This window comes from Colossoma macropomum, unplaced genomic scaffold (assembly GCF_904425465.1).
Source record: "Colossoma macropomum unplaced genomic scaffold, Colossoma_macropomum, whole genome shotgun sequence".
Lineage (NCBI taxonomy): Eukaryota > Metazoa > Chordata > Actinopteri > Characiformes > Serrasalmidae > Colossoma > Colossoma macropomum.
In genome coordinates, this window is record NW_023494809.1 from 2,713,585 (window position 1) to 2,730,815 (window position 17,231).

General features: G+C 40.5%; 1 protein-coding gene across 1 annotated transcript in view; it reads left to right on the forward strand.

The window, feature by feature from the left end:
* fam171a1 (family with sequence similarity 171 member A1) overlaps positions 1-17,231 on the forward strand; it is a 77,896-nt gene that overhangs the window by 34,752 nt on the left and 25,913 nt on the right. Inside the window, exons 2-4 of the mRNA XM_036558541.1 lie at positions 1,876-2,103; positions 7,069-7,161; positions 14,013-14,171. Coding sequence (XP_036414434.1) covers positions 1,876-2,103; positions 7,069-7,161; positions 14,013-14,171 — 480 coding nt within the window. The remainder of the gene's footprint in view (positions 1-1,875; positions 2,104-7,068; positions 7,162-14,012; positions 14,172-17,231) is intronic.

The following is a 17,231-nucleotide window of genomic DNA, read 5'->3' on the forward strand; positions in this document are numbered from 1 at the left end:
GTGGCCTCTGATTGGTCTAACTCACCTACAGGCAGTTCACAAACTCTTATTAGGGTCAATTTCCCCTCTTAAAACTTAAAACAACGTTTCTGCTAATGTACACGCTTAATAAAGATGAAGTCAAGGACTGTTTTAAAATATTATATCTCTGTAGTAAAATGCAGTTTTCTCTAAAGTAAATAACTTGTTTTCTACTCTTTAGATTTAGGACATCCTGTTTGTTTGTTTTTTTCATTTGTTTACCCCCATTTGTTTTGCTTCACATGTACAAAACTTTACTAATAAACAAAAATTGATGAAACTCTCAAAGATATACTGTTATAGCTTTATATATAAGGGGAATCATCCCTGAGGTCTTGGGCTCTCATCATTTCCCTGTATTAATAAGAAAGATATCGGTTTTATTAGATCAGATTTATCACATTATGGTATCCAGCCACAGTCATGGAGAAGAGGAGGATAGCTGTTTTGGTTTTTTAATCCACTGTTCCACATACAGGCCTACATACACACTGAAGCTCCTGCAGGCCTGGTAACTAATAGTGGACGTCTGTCTGGCCTCCGAAACCCTTTGTTCTTTGCGTGATGTCTTTTGTATCAGTTTATGCTGATCGGTAACAGACATAAAAGCTTTTCCAGACCAGCGTACCTGGAGCATATAATCTCGTATCACTATCATCCTGGTCTGTTTATGCTGAATATCAGTGAGAATTAAGTAACCTCACGATCAAGACGGAAAAAAGTGTTTTATTTTAAACAAATAAAAGAAATGTTGTTGACGTTTGCCAGTCGTTTCCTTCGTTAGTTTAAATTCCGCTCCATTCAGGCTACCTAGTCTCGAATAAGCTCCCAGGAACCTTTTCTAAACCATGGGCAACTGTGTCATCTTTTTCCACGCCATGGTTTAGAAACCGTTTCCACTTTAATGTTTATGTAGCAATTTTTTATGTAGCACTTTAATATTTATGTAGCAGTTTTTTTTATGAGATGTAGCTCTGTGGGCTCTAGAGCTGCATTAGGAGTTTTCCACAGGAAGGGCGCTTTTGCAGTTTCTTCCCAAACGTGCCAGAAGTTGCTAGAGGAAGGAAACACCATCCATTGTTTTCACAGCTTGTCGCTATTGGCTAATAAGCTGGAAGCGGTCGGGGTTATCTCTATGGTGATTGGTGGTTCCGTATGTGCTCTCTTGGGAGTTCTCACGGAATGGTCAAGAGATCCTGAAAACCTCAGCGTGCTCTTTTCATTCCCCAACATTTTGAAGAGAGAAGCACGTTTATGTGTGATTAATCATCTTTAATGAATTTTTGTAATGGATGGAAAATTCAGCTCCGCTGCGCTGCAGTAATTGCTGCCATGGGAGAGTGAGGCTTTTGTCTCTCATAAAAAGGGACTTCATTATAATTGTAAGAGACTGGAAACTGACTAATTATGCTGTGTGTGAGTGATGTGTGAAAATGACTTAGCTGTGTCTTCTGTCTTTTCGAAAATGATGTTGTTTGAGTTTGTATTTGCGTGGAGACATTTGTGGGCTGTTTTCTTTCTCTAGAAAAAAAGATTTTTAAGGACTTATGTTGAGGAAAAGCTCTGTGGTGGGGGAAAAAAATGACGATGTTGAAGAAACTCCTGAACTTAGTTGCTGATTCTGGGTTCGTCCAGGTTTTGCAGCAGGATTAAATATAAACAAGCTCAACAGCAGCTTGATCAGTTGAGACTGGCCTTGGCATTTTGCTGATTATGGAGCTTTGGCTAAACTCTTTGATGCAGAAGGTGTGTTTTAGTTTTTGTTGTTTGCTTGTAGCTCAGTTGATTTGTCTGTGAAAATAAGCTGGACCTGTCGTGATTTTTGACTGTTTGATTCTGTGCTGTTTTTTGCAGAAGTGGCATTGAAGGTTCACCTGAGTGACGCCAGCACTCACCAGCCCCTCTCCGCTGTCACCGTGGAGATCTTCGCCAACCACACCCCCATCACTAGGGAGATCTCCGGCGTCGACGGCAACGCGTTCGTCAGGTTCCACTACCGCCTGGGCGACCTGCTCGTAATCACGGCGACTAGGCGTGGCTACGTTCCAAACTCCGCCCCATGGCAACAGACCAAGCTGCCTGGTAACGTCTTGTCTCATTGACTTTGATTTTTCTTTTCTTCGTTGTTCTTTAAAGGGGAACTCCACCGATTTTGCAAAATTACTTAATCGTTGAATGGTTTGGATGTAAACAAAATCGTTCAGAGTGGTTTGGTGTGAAATGCACCTTTCAGAGAAATTTACAGTCAAAATTGCTGTTATATTATTCTATATATTAATATACTATTGTAGTACTAGGAACCAGATGTCTGACACTTTCAATGGCTCTAAAGCCTCTGATTACAGTTTATTTTTATGGTTTTCTTACCTATTTTTGGAAGATGTAGAGTGTGTGGAGGACTTCTAGGGGGTCTGTTTCCAAAGTGTCGTACATCCGTATCAATTTGAACCAGAAAACACAAAGGAGTTGCAGTGGTTTAAATGAGAGAGAGAGAGAGAGAGAGAGAGAGAGAGAGAGAGAGAGAGAGAGAGAGACTGAGACTGAACAAACCCAAAGCCATGAGATAGGATATCGAGGTAGATAGCTTTCGTTTTGTTTTGGCTTTTTTATTGGTCTTTTGGCCCACTTTAAACAGTCTCTTCTAAGCCAACAGCTAACAGTGATATATGCACGGTGGCTTACGACGACTAAGTTGAGTTATTTCACTTAAGAACATTTCTTACTTTGATTCCAGTTTCTGCTGGAGTGAAACTGCAGGTGTGTAAATCTGCAGCTCTGCATCAGACCGTTCTTCAACACGCGCAGTGAGGTACATTCAGGACGTTGTAAGGAAAAATAGTACCCTAAGATAACGTATTTTTTTAACTTAGCACTATTTTACCATTATCAGTGTGTCATTAAAGCGTACAAGACACATGTAAGTTCACTGGTCATTTTGGATGGCAGATAAAATGGTGATATATGTGGTGCAGACATAACGACGTCTGGTTCCTAGTGCTACAATGGTGAACAATTCTGACTCAGTAAATTTCTCTAGAAAGGCGCATTTCACACCAAACCACTCTGAATGATTTTTTTACAGCTAAACCATTGAGTGATTACTTACTTTGTTAAAATTGATGGAGTTTCCCTTTAAGATATCATTAGCAGGATAAGCCCTTCTTTACTGTTACAAATATAAAGGCTAACAGACCACCTGCTGCCTCCTCCCGGATTGTCCCTGGAGAGAGTCAGGAAGAGGAAACGGGGGCTGTGGAGGAGGGGAGGCAGAGGGCTGTTAGAGAATAAAATGCTCTGCTGTAGCTAAAGGGATTAGCCTTCTAAACAGGGCCAGCAAGAGTAAAACACGAGTGCATGCGAACGTAAATACAGCAGTCACTCAGCATGATGCCAGGCTTGTTTAGTAATTCGCTGCAGGGGGCATAATGAGATCTTGGTCTGCTGGCTGCCCTGGAGAGCTTCTGCTGTGGGAGACTGTACAGTAGGGCTGCAACTGTTTCTGTAGTAGTTTAACCTGTCGCCAATTTTCTTTAGATGAATCACGTAATCCAACTATTCTGTTCTCGTTGAGGAGAAGAGGTTAAAGAGCTGCTGTGAAATGCCATCACTGCTTTACTTATGCAGCATTGTACCGTGCTATTCTTGCCACCAGCATCATTCAGTGTTTTATTGGTGCAGCAAGCACTTGTCGTTTTATGCTGCTGCTAAATGATAGAAGCTATATTGCCCCCCTGCACTTCCTGAAGTGTATTACAATGTTTTAGATATACATACCCAGATGCCGCATTGTCTGTTGTTCTCTGTCTGAGGCAATATGTCTGCGTGTCCGCCATGTTGGAGAGGTCAAGATCCGCTTGCGAACAAATTCACTTGTATTGAGAAATGATGAGTCCCAGGATTAAATCAGCCACAACTTCCTTATTACTCAACCGATTTTCACCAAATTTGTTTAGTTATAATCCTCAGACACAGATTAACCTAGTCTGCACAGACTGCTCTCGGTAGCTTTTATTTCTTTAATAACTGATGGAGCTATTCAGCCATCTGGACCAGCAGGAAAGTATTCAGTCTGCACCTGACGTTAAAAAAAGAGTTCAGTCAGACACATCAGCAAATCCCTCAATGTGTGAATCACTTCTAATCTTAATACACATAAAAATAAAATAACCCCCCAAAACACAGTAAGAAGAACGAAGCTGAAGTTGGCCTCCAATCCTCCAGCTTCTTGTTTGAGTTTTCCCGTTCACTTTGTGGTGCCTGAAGCTGCACCGTTTAAGGTGGAACAGAAATATTCGAACAAGAAGCTGCCAAATAAGAATCTAACTCTAACTTCAGGTTTGTGTAAGAAGGTGCAAACACTAATCTAGTACAAAGCTTTAACCATCACTGTAAGTAAATAACTACTACATAAAGTTAAGATGCTCTGAATAGACTATTAAATTAAATAAGCTTAATATAAAACCAGAGGAAAAACAATCACATCAACAGGTTCTCTGTGCTTCACCAGCCACACGGCCATATCTACATAAACATCACACAGACATGAGTGTGGATCCCTGCATTCCCTGGATTATATAATCCTGTCCCACTGTCTGAGTACAATATTCTTGAAATAGTCTAATTTTCGTCAGTATCTTTCTTAAACTGCCGCTCTGTAATGGTACTGAATGCAGTCCAGCAGTGATGTTGACTGCCCCAAAATGGTGGTGCCGTTGACGTGCCTGGCTGGACCCAACGCAGCATCTAGGTATGTATATCTATGGGTTTAAGTATCAAAAACATCAACAGTGTTTACATCGCCATTATGCTGTGTTTACATTATGATGGTAGACGGTTGATGGCAGATTGGATGGTCCATGTATTTCAGTGGAGCAGTGGCGGAAAAATTCTGCCACCACCAGCAGCAAAAGCACCACAGCGGTTAGGGGAATGTTCTGTCAGTATTCAATATTTCCAGCTTTTGCCGTCGGCTGCAGCTGTTACATAAATTGGATGTCTATTGGATGTGGACTTCTCATTGTTGAATTCCAGACATTCCCACTAAGGGTGGGCAATGTGGCAAAACTATCATATCACAATACTCAGGCATTTTTATGGTATGTGATACAATCTCAATATTTTGACACACAGATGCAAAGGGCAATAAAAACACTGAATACAGTGATTTTTAGTCAGTATTCTGTATGCTGCATTAAATCCAGTTAAACACGACTTATTGTGTTTTCTTTCTAATGAAACATGCAGTTGGTCAGTGTTCTGACCAACATCCACAATATGCTCAGAAAAACATTGTTTATCATGATAAGAAACTTTATCACAACAACAGTATAATGTCTTACTGCCCACCGTGGTAGCTTTTCCATAGCATGGCATTTTGTTTAATTTAGAATTAAACAGGCTGTTTTTATTACTGTGCCTTACAGACTGATCTCTGTTCTGATTGGCTGCCCTGTGTTGTGGTTAGGGATGGTCGACATGGCAAAAATATCGTATCAGAATATTTAGACAGTTTTACGATACGTATCACATACGTTTATCATATAGAAAGAAACTTAAAATTAGAAAACTGCCCTCAGAGCTACAGTGTACAGTGGTTTTTATTTAGGGTTTCATATCCTGCACTGCACTAAATCCAATTAAACATGACTAATTATTTGTAATGAATCTGCCTTTGAAATTAATCGTTCAGTCAGCCAGTGTTTAACTGTTGATTATATCCACGATACGCTCAGTGAAGTATTATCATGTTGCGCTCTTCTAATTCTAAAGGCATTCTAAAAGCAGTCAAGGCCAAAACACTCTTTATAACTTAACCATGAATAGGTGAGGCTAAACATCTGTGGACTGAACATGGGGCTCTGTGGCTACGTTCACACAGCAGGTAAAAGTGGCCCAAATCAGATTTTCTCACTAAATCCGATTTTTTTTGTTTGGCTACTAACCATATCTTTTTAAATGTGATCTGTATGCAACATCAGTCTGAACAGATCAGCTCCTAAACTGACCTGAATGCACAAAAGAACAGTGCTTCACGTTGCCTCACGCGGCTCATCCAGAGGTAAACTGTCACGACTGCCAACGAACGCCAGTCGCTCCCGGAGGTTCAGCTTCACCTTCGCCAGCATCACAGGAGCCATCATGAAGCTTCACTGACTGACAGCTGGGCTCATCACCCAGAACGTGTTCAAGTTTGCAGTAAAAAAGGCACATTATTTGGCCACGGTCACATTTTTTGGTTCGTGTCCTCGGATTCTTTAAACTTTGCTTTCAGACTTTGAACTGTTCTTTGACGCTGCTGCCTCGTTCTCCTACGGCTGCGTTCGGCCATTTCATTCAGAATCTCTTTGAACACAGAGGGTTTTAGACAAGTCTTGAATACAGAAACATCAGCCCAAATGTTTGAGTCTCAGCAGAGCGAAATTATGACATGCTGAGTTGGATTGACGTAAAAGTCACATGAATTCTGATCTCGCTGTTCAGACTGAGTCACATTGCCTCATATCGGATACGTATCGGATTTCAGTACCACAGATGAAAGCGTCTCATATTGGAATAGAAAATTTCTGATTCAGTGAGTTTTTTGCTGTTTACACTGAGACACAGATAAACATCTGTGTCAATTAAGGAGAAGAAGTTCGGATTTGGGACACTTTTACCTGCTGTGTGAGCAAAGCCTGTGTAATTCATTCGTTTTTGTGACATCAAAAAAGCAGTGAACTTAAAACGGGTTTTTTAATTTCCGTATACAGACAGTAAGGACTGGGGAGTGAACGATATGCTTTGAAACTTGAACGTTTACATACTGCACAAAAAAAGGAAGGAGGAAAATTGGGTTTTCCTTGATGGGGGCCACTTAAGGAAAAGATGTGACAGGAATTGTTTGTGTGTAGTTTGGTTTGCGTGAGAGAGAGAGGAAGCTGGATCTCTACATGTTTGTTTGTGTAAAGTGTCACAACTTACCATGTTCTAAATGTTCGTGTGTGTGTGTGTGTGTGTGTGCGTGCGTGTGTGTGTGTGTGTGTGTGTGTGTGTGTGTACATACTCTAGTCTTCTCGTCTCTCAGCCTGGATCTGCTTCCCGAGAGAGCTGCTACTCTGATGGTGTATGACAACGACATTCAAATCATCTCTGGATACCAAGGTAAAAACAGTGTGTGTGTGTGTGTGTGTGTGTGTGTGTGTGTGTGTGTGCGCTTCATTCAGGGTTCTACATGACTACGTTCACATGACCAGGCTGAAATGCCACAAATCTGTGTTTTTCTGTAATATTTTGCCTGATATTTTCAGTGTGTGGACACGCAAGTCTGATCTTTTCAAATCATATCTGAGCCACTTTCCTATGTGGTCCTAGATTGGATACGTATCCGCTTCATGGCCATGCGACCTTAATGAGAACGCTCAGATCTGAATTCATGTCAAACACACACACATACACACACACACTGCGCATATGCCGTCATTTCCACCCTATTGAGTGAGTGTGTGTGTATGTGTGTGTGTGTTTTGAGTGAACAGTGGCCCAATTTGGCCCTCATCAAAGTCAATCATGTTTACACATCTGTCCATTTCTCCTACATCCAGGATGCAGGCTCAGTGGTATTCGCTTCACCTGAGGGGTCATAATGTTTTGGCTCATCGGTGTGTGTGTGTGTGTGTGTGTGTGTGTGTGTGTGTGTGTGTGTGTGTTTATATGCATATGTAGGAATACACACACATCTCTAAAGGTAGTGACTTAATGAAGCTTTCAGTCAGCAGGGTCAGTATGGGAGTATGGCTATAGCCAACTATTAGCAGGGGACACTGCTTCTGTCCTCTTAAAGGAGACTGTGTGTGTGTGTGTGTGTGTGTGTGGACGTGGCTCTTGCCATTTCATGCTAATTAAAAACTTTTGAACTGTGATACCATGTGTGTGTGTATGTGCAGAGGGATTGATGTGTGTGTGTGTGTGTGTGTGTGTGTGTGTGTGTGTGTGTGTGCGCGCCTCAGGGGAACACTAGTGTTTGGCTCTTGTTCCACTGGCGCCGCCTAACCCCTTTCCTTTAGGACACTCAATCACTGTTCACTCAAAACACACACACACACACACACACACACACACACACACACACACACCCAATAGGGTAGAACTGTAGCCTTGCTATTCTTGCCTTCCACAAGAGGACAGTCATCTTGCAAATGCATGTACACACACACACACACACACACACACACACACACACACCTGCAGCTTCGAGAGGTCTCGTTCCATCTGCTGCAATATTTTGACGCAGTGCAGGACACCACCCCTCCTGTTACACACGCATGTAAACATATGTGCTTGAACACGCGCACACACACACACACGCACACCAACACTTGCCTCCAGTTCAGTTTTGTTTCGAACAGAAGCTGCACACACTGCTGACAGAACTCATGGCCCAATTCTGAGAGATATGGATTTCCGTTGGTATCGTCCGTTAATTTAATTAAAAACTCTCTATAATGTTCTTTCAGGATAGATATAGAACCTCATAGCTCAGTTTATTTATTTATGTGTGTGTTCACACCATTTGGAAACACCATCCATCCTTTTACATAATCGTTTTTTAAGCGTTTTTTATAGTGTATATATAGTATACTATTTTTTATAGTATATATTTTTATAGTATATATATAATTTTTTTCTCAATTATTAAATTAAGACTGCTGTTTCTTCTGTGACTAGGAGCATAGCCAACAACGCAGGCATCTGTTAGCTCTCATAACAGGATTGCAGTTAGCGTTCCCCTACGAGTGTGTTAAGCTGTTCAGTAATGTTGTGTTAATGGCAGTTTGATCGATGGTGTTTTGTGTGTCTCGGCTGAAGCATGTGCTGCGATCACCCTCCCAGCTTCATTGTATTTTGTGATGGGAACTGGGGGCGGAAACTGGTAAAAATGGTCATGATCCGAAAAACAGAATGATTAAAGTTAGCGTTTCGGAGATTGTTTGTTTGTTTCAGAGACTGTTTAAGAAAGCAGCAGTGATTTGATACATGCAGTCATTCTGACAGATGGCAGTTCTCTGCAGGAAGAGTAGGAAGCGTTACTGCACCGTAAAAGAAGAAACCGCTTTTCGCACAAACAGAACTTTGAAAGATGGCGATGGTAAAGGGGACGAGGACCTGAACGAAACATGACTAGTCGTTTAATCAAACAACAATTGATAGGTTAGTCAATTTGGCCTCAATCCCATTTCTTATTTTTACCCCTATCCCTTGTTTTTGTGTGTCACTTTGCCCCTTGGAACTGAGTTACAAGGGTTAGTGGTTGAAATCTTCCCTATGAAATGGGCCCCTCAAATAAAGAGCATTACTTCATTAACAGCTACCAGCGCTGCTCTGTAGGCGACCCTGCCGGTCTGCAGTGACAGCAGAGGAGGGTAAAGTTCAGCTCCTCACTGCCGGGCTTTAGTTACATTTAGGGAATCATGTGCCTTCAAAGAGGGGGCAATTATTTATTATCGCCCACCACTAATTCTTCAGCTTCAGCGTCTCTTTCGAATTTTCCCGTTCCACCTTAAATGGAGCAGCAGTTACATTGGAGCGCTTCAGGCGTCAGAACTGCTGGACTATTTAAGGTGGAACGGGAAAGTTAGCTAACTAGCTACCGAGATATTAGAATACTTTTTGCCTTGTATTATCTTAGTTTAATGTCGTTTCAATGTATTATGATCCTTTTCTTTATAACAAGCATAAAAAATTGCCAGTAGTATGCTGAAGTCTCAATAGCTAGCTAGCTTAATTAGCTAAACAAACGCACCATTTAAGGTGGAACAGGAAAATTCAAACAAGAAGCTAGTTCTCCCGTTCTTTGAAGGCGTATGATGCCCTAAATGTAACTAAAGCCCAGCAGTGAGGAGCTGAACTTTACCCTCCTCTGCTGTCACTGCAGACTGGCAGGGTCGCCTACAGAGCAGCGCTAGTAGCCTGTAAGTCATGTTCTTTTTTATTTGAGGGTCCCATTTTGTAGAGGAAGATTTCAACCACTACCCCTTGTAACTCAGTTCCAAGGGGCAAGGTGACACTCGAAAACAAGGGGTAGGGGTAAAAATAAGAAATGGGATTGGGCCTTAGAGTAATAATCATTAGTGGCAGCCCTACAGGAGAGCAACACTAAGGAAGAGTGGGGCAGTGGGTAATAAACGTTAAAGAGGGAGAGACAAAAGAAAGTGGGGGGTGGAACATAACTAAGGACAAGCACTCCTTGGGGACCTCTCTGACAGACAGCTGGGGGATCCATCAGGGTGGAATCTGTGTGGGTGGGTGTGTTATGTATTTCCTACACTGCAGATTCAGTGGTGGATGGGATGGTGGTGTGTCCATGCATAAATATGTTATGTGTTGGAAAGCACAGAGTGGTCTGCAGGCACTGTGCCAGTCTTTAAGGCACCATCCTTCTAATTCCTTTAGGGATGTATTATCTGTTCATGGGAATCTATTTAAGGCCACCCCAAATAATGTGAAGAGTGTTAGTTTCTGTATTTAATACTCAAAATTGTTGTCTCAGGCCTCAGATATAGCCTGAAATAAATTTGATAAGCAGTTAATATAGGGAAAGTGTTATAATTTTACTTAAATGTTAAAATAAATGAAATGCAGTCAGATTAGTTTTGAGTACGTCATAAATTCCTGCCAGTCACCCACATCACCTCGCTTCTGAGCACAACTGTTCCACACGGCTTTGGAAGCTCAAACAGCAAAGATGCCTCAGAAATCACAAATGGGGGCACTTTAAATTATTGGTTGATCAGTGTTAAATTTGCAGTAAGAGTTTGGTATACCATAGAGACTCAAAAGGCCTGAAGAATTTTCTGAAGTAAGTAAAAATGTTTGCCTATATATTTCCCATTTGCCCAGGAAATGTATATGTTTTTCAAAATATGCATCAAGTCGATATTCTATGTGCATTTGAAATATATGTTAATATAAATCTCTGCTGTTATTGCATAGACTTAATTCATATATGTACTGATATTTCAGTATTTGTGAATATACTGGCCTATATTTAAATATTTAAAAAATTATATTTAGCATAAATAATTTAAAACGTCACATATGAGCAAATATATGTATGTTTTTTCTTCCATAAGGGGTGATCTTTATCCAAGTATCACTGTACATCCAGTTCATGCTGCCTTATATTGCTGTTTTTGGTGGGGATGACTACAAATTAAACAGGTATACAACAGCTTTAAAACAACTTCGCAAATAGCAAATCTGTTAGTTTTGTCCAAATTTCAATCTCAGGTTTTACCGCTGTCAGAGAAGAGTCTCACACTATTAGTACAACTAAGGAGCTGCACTGCAACTACCACAACAACAAGGCCATCACTTTGAAATATAGTTTAGAAAGTTTTATATATATATATATATATGTGTGTGTGTGTGTGTGTGTGTGTGTGTGTGTATATACTATATATGTATGTATATACATGTGTGTGTGTGTGTGTGTGTGTGTGTGTGTGTGTGTATATACGTATATATGTATGTATATACATGTGTGTGTGTGTGTGTGTGTGTGTGTATATACGTATATATGAATGTATATACGTGTGTGTGTGTGTGTGTGTGTGTGTGTGTGTGAGAGAGATAGAGAGAGAGAGAGAGAGAGATAGAGAGAGAGAGAGAGATAGATAGATAGATAGATAGATAGATAGATAGATGTGTGTGTGTGTTGTTTTTGTCCGGATCTCTATGGAGTTTACACTCATATGCGCAGTAATAAAATAAGACTTTTGTTTTGATGAATTTAAGACGTACGTCTATCGCAGCCGGTGTTGACTGAAACACTGATTTAAATGGAAGCTGTTCTGTCTGTTTAGGGGAGATTTCAAGAAATTATGTGCATCCTGTAAAATGCTGTTTGGACCAGGTGATCTTTTAAATAGGTAGTAAAAGTTTAAAGGTGTAGAGATGAGATTTTTGTGCCATGGTACAATTTTGATGCAGAAGTGGGAAATAAATATCATCTTTTATCTGGTCTTGGGTCCCAAAAACATGTAATATACATAATATATTCACCAGTAAGAAGGAGGAGCATAGATTACAATAGACTTTCCATGAAATGAGTACAAATACGAGTACGAGCACGTAGCAGTCTTTTGGTGTTTTTTTAACGGAGGGTGGGTGTGGAGGACGTTTATAGTGGGATGGGAAGTGGGGGGACTATAGCTCGTGTCATGTCTGTGGAATGCAGACTCCCCACAATGGAAACTCGATGACATCACCACTCTCTAGAGAGCCATACAGGACTGCCCGGACTCCATCATGTAGTGACCTACTCAACTGAGAGAGAGAGAAAGAGATCTAGAGGGAGAGGAGGATGGAGAGAAAGAGTTGGAGGAAAAGATTAAGTTAAAATAAAATTATTTGGCAACAAAAACTAATTTATGGTTTTTCCTGTACCCCAAACGTAGCTCAGAAGGAAAGACGTTTTGTGGCCAAAGGTTGCTTCTGTAGTTTTGCACTGAAGCTATGTGGCTGATGTGGGTAAGAAGCAGTGGAAGTTGATACCCACAAATGAGCAAACTGCATGCCTAAATCATCACACGCTCGCCCCGAATTGCATCACGTTTGTAAGTAATCATACATGCAAACTTGTTGCCTTTGACTGAAATGGGCCTTTTTTTTATTGGTGAACATGCCTTTCATGTGAAGTGTGCAGGTTTGAGGAGTTAAAAACAAAAAGGAGTTTATAGGCAACAGAGAATTCTGGAAGGGGGCATCCGAACTCCCACCCAAACATATCACTGCAGCGGTTCACAGTCGTTATTGAGCCTACCTGCTGATATAGTATTTCATTTTTACAGGCCAAACAGATCTGAGATAACGTGACCGAAATGTGCACAGAATTATTGCAGTTTTTTTCAGTAGCTTTCAGAGAGTGTGTGAAAAAAAGGTTTACATGTATAAAATATTATTTTTGCAACCAAGACAGTCAGATTTCATTTACTTTTTGTCAGAATTTGATGCAGAACATGTTGATCGTTTTATGTGCAAAATGTGCAAAGAATTATTGCAGTTTCTTTCTTCAGTAGCTTTCAAAGAGTGGGTGCTGAAAAGGTTTGTGTGTATAATAATAATTGAATAAAAATAAAAAATAATATAATAAAATAATAATAATAAATATATTACTAATAAAAATAATGATAAATTATTATTTTTGCAACCAAGACAGTCAGCTTTCATTTACTATTTGTCTGAATTTGATGCGGAACCTGTTGATTTCTGTAAACTGTTTTAACCGCTATGAGGGCTTAGCGGCTACAAATACAACACAAATGGCAATCATCGGGGCCCAAGCACCCTTATGAAAACTAAGGACACAAATGATGATCATAGTAGATGTGGGGTCTCAAAAGAAGATGTAAGCCAATTTTTGTATTGGTGTTTTGACCTTGTTATGGGAAGTACAGATTTTTAATACCTAAAAGAAAAAAAGCCTGCACCTTTTGGACATGACTTGAATTTGCATAGTTAGATAGTAAAGTGCCCCAGAATTTTCATGTTCAAATGGCTGAAATTTTCTCATAGCAATGATGCTGTTGGATCTCTCTACAGGGGGCATGGTTTCTGAACGTCTCACCTTTTTTTTTACTGCTCATGTCTTTTCATGTTTGGTAATGTAAATTAAGCCATCTGATGTGGTTCCTGATATTGTATGACATACTGTTATCTATGTAAATGCTGTTTCTTTTTGCTGATTGATGGGGAATAAGCTCCCATTCCTTGTCAGCTACATTATCCTCATGGCTCCAGTGCAAAACTAAAGAAGCAAACATCTGACACCAAATATGTCTTGGCTGATTGACTACACTTAGAATTTGTTCCTATAAGGAATAAAGACAAATAGAAACAGAGTCTGATAGGAAAGGTTATGAGAGAACGAGCTTATTTTTAATTTGAATTTGCAGACTAAATTAGATGTTGGCCGTTTGACTGTATATTGTAACCAATTGTGTGTATGTGTTTAGGATCAAAGCTCCAGCCGTGGGTTCACTTCCAGAGAAGAGCACTGAGTCTTCCTCCAAATGCCACCTACACCAACCTGACCGCCTTTCTGACTGTCACTCACTCAGGACAAGACGCACAGCACTTCCCCTACCTGCAGGGTCTCCGCTCCAACAGCACAGGTAACAAATGTCTACTTTTATGTATGAAAACACACACACACACACACACACACACACATATATATATATATATATATACATATCTTCTTCAGCCTTCTCCACAATCTGCTGTCTCACAAGTTCTCTCATGGACCTGGGCCTGCATTAAATGCACTGCGTGATGCACAGGAGTCACACAATGTCACTTTCATGATTTTAAAAGTGAAATGTTGGTCCAGCTAAAACAAGCGAATAATATTCATAATAATAATAATAATAATAATAAAAATGTTTATTTATATAGCACCTTTCATACCTTATAAATGCAGCTCAAAGTGCTTCACAATACAAAGTAAAAACAACAGGAAGAAGAGAGAGACAAAAGGATAATCAAGAATAAAAACAAAATATAATAAATAGCAGAAAATGGATATATTAATAAATACAATTAAAAAAGCACAGGATAAAAAGTATAAATAAAAAAGAAAAAAGACAAAAAATGCAATTAACATTATAATATTCCAGTAAAAACAAAGGAAACAATAAAAAAACTAGTTAAACGCTGAAGTAAAGAAATACGTTTTTAACTGTTTTTTGAAAACATTAACAGAAGGATCCTGACGGATGTGTATTGGTAACGCGTTCCAGATCTTGGTGCATAAAAACAAAACGCTGCCTCTCCGCTCTTTTTAATTTTCATACGTAGTATATGGAGCAGAGTCGCACTAGATGATCAACAACAATTTTGTGGTAATGATGGCAGAGAGTTTAAACCCCGACTCAGCCACAGAGAGTGATTTGCACTCCGAGCAATCTAAAAAGGCCCTGTTTGGAAATACTTCAGAGCAGTACTTAAAGGCCACTAGACGGCAAAATTATGGGACCTCGAGATAAAGTTGTATGCAAGCTATGCAAGCTACAGTTAGCCTACCATTACAGCACTAGAAACGTGAGGGCACATCTTAAAAAAATATGGGTGAAAACGCTTCAATTTAACAATCCAGTTGACGCGAAAGCAACGATTTACACAGCACAGTCGTCATGTCAGCTGCGTGGAGTTAGTAACACAGCTAACTTGATATCAGGTATAGTAGCCTAGAGTTTGTTTTGAGTGCCGTAAGATGCCATGTCTACCGTACTGTGTTTTCACTGTACATTTTATACTGGAAGTGCTATTATTGATGTTAGGTTATATAAGTTATGGTCTACATTGCAACTTGTTTTTGCTATGTCATTGAGATATAGGCTACATTGAGGGCTGAAATGTTTGCAATTTAAATTTCATTTTCAATGTTTGAACTTTGCTGACCAATCAAAAATACTGCTAAAAGTTCTGTGTGTGGAAACAGCTTACATAAAAAGAAACAGCAGTATTGCATAACTGAGTCATATCGTGTTCTTCCTCTAGAGGGGCAGACTATTTGTATACCAGTTTGAACGTGATGTTATATAGATGGCTAGGTTAATCAAAGTGCATCCAGACTAATGTATTATTAACAGCTTAGCTGTCTAAAGCCAGGCATACACTGCGATTTTAGAAATTTTGTAACTTTGGTGACTTGCACTGTACGTTTGAATCGTCCATCGTGTTCGGCCAAAGCCTGCGATTTATATACTCACTGTATGAAAACACTCAGTCCGACTGACATGACGCGACATGGGTGCTCACACTGCACGTGAAACGCAGCCCCTACAGACGCTCAGTCTACAATAAAGCTGATTCATTCAGAACAACACGCTGCGCCTCCGAGTCCCGATCAAAACACTGGCTGACTCTCAGACGGCTCCCTGCTCCCTACATAGTGCACCACATCTTAAAATAGTGGCTCCTGCACCCATAAAGTGCATCACATGTCTGATAAATAGCCTTCTGAGGTTCAGCCATGTGTGCACAGTTCCATACTGGACAAACAGTGCACTGTTTTGGTGTAGAAGGCAGATTCAGCCATTGATAAACTGCTACAGCAGATTTGCTAACTGGTGCCACACTGTGCACTGAAGCTGAAGAGCAGGCCGTCTACAGACAGACAGCTCTACACAGACAAAAAACACTATTTATTTATACCTCGCAGTTCAACTCAGCCAAACGGAGCAAAGTCAGCATATACAGATGCTGGTGCCACAATTGTTGTGAAATCGGTTCGTGAGGCTGCTCACATCGTGAGACAAGCGACCAAAAGCAAAAATGCTTTCATGAAGGCGGTATCAAGTAGGGTTGTTCACTGTCAAAAGTACCCTGTGGCTGAATATCAGCTTTCCCAACCAGGCAAGTGATTTTCAATACTGTCCAAAAATAATATTTTACCTGCCCTGGGCATTCGGGCCATCATTAAAGTTTGTTTCAGCCAGTAAAACATTATATAACATTAGAATAAAGGCAAATTAGTGCCCCCAGTCATCACCAGCACCTTTACTTTAAAGAAGCATTGATTAGCCAAGCTATATTTTGGATGATGACTACCATGAAGACTTGAATATAATTTTCTCAAATTGCCCAAAACTTTGGCACAGTACCGGTTGTACCGTTAGCACAGGGCGGTCGTGGGCTGGAGGTTAGGGAACCAGCCTTGTGACCGGAAGGTCGCTGGTTCAATCCCCTCAGCTGACAGTATGTGACTGAAGTGCCCTTGAGCAAGGCACCTAACCCCCAACTGCTCCCCCGGGCGCCGTGGATAGGGCTGCCCACCACTCCGAGCACTTGTGCTCACTGCCCCCTAGTGTGTGTGTGTGTTCACTAGTGTGTGTGTGGTGTTTCACTGCACGGATGGGTTAAATGCGGAGGTCTAATTCTGATGTGTTCAGACACAGTTGGCTAAAAAGGTTCATTTCATTTTCATTTTCATTCAAACATAAGCTCGGATTTGACTTGTGCTGTTATTGGACACCACAGCAACTCCAAAAAAAGGGAAATCTTCTTAGAACTGTACATGTTTTAAACCTCAGCAGTTTTGTAAACAGTGTTCATGCCCTCCATCTGCCCTGTACAAACAGGTTCTTCACTGTAGTAGTGCAAAATGTAAGCAGTAAATCAGTCTGGGCCATTTGGTTAGCCTGGTAGATTTGAAGTGTTCTTCTTTTAGG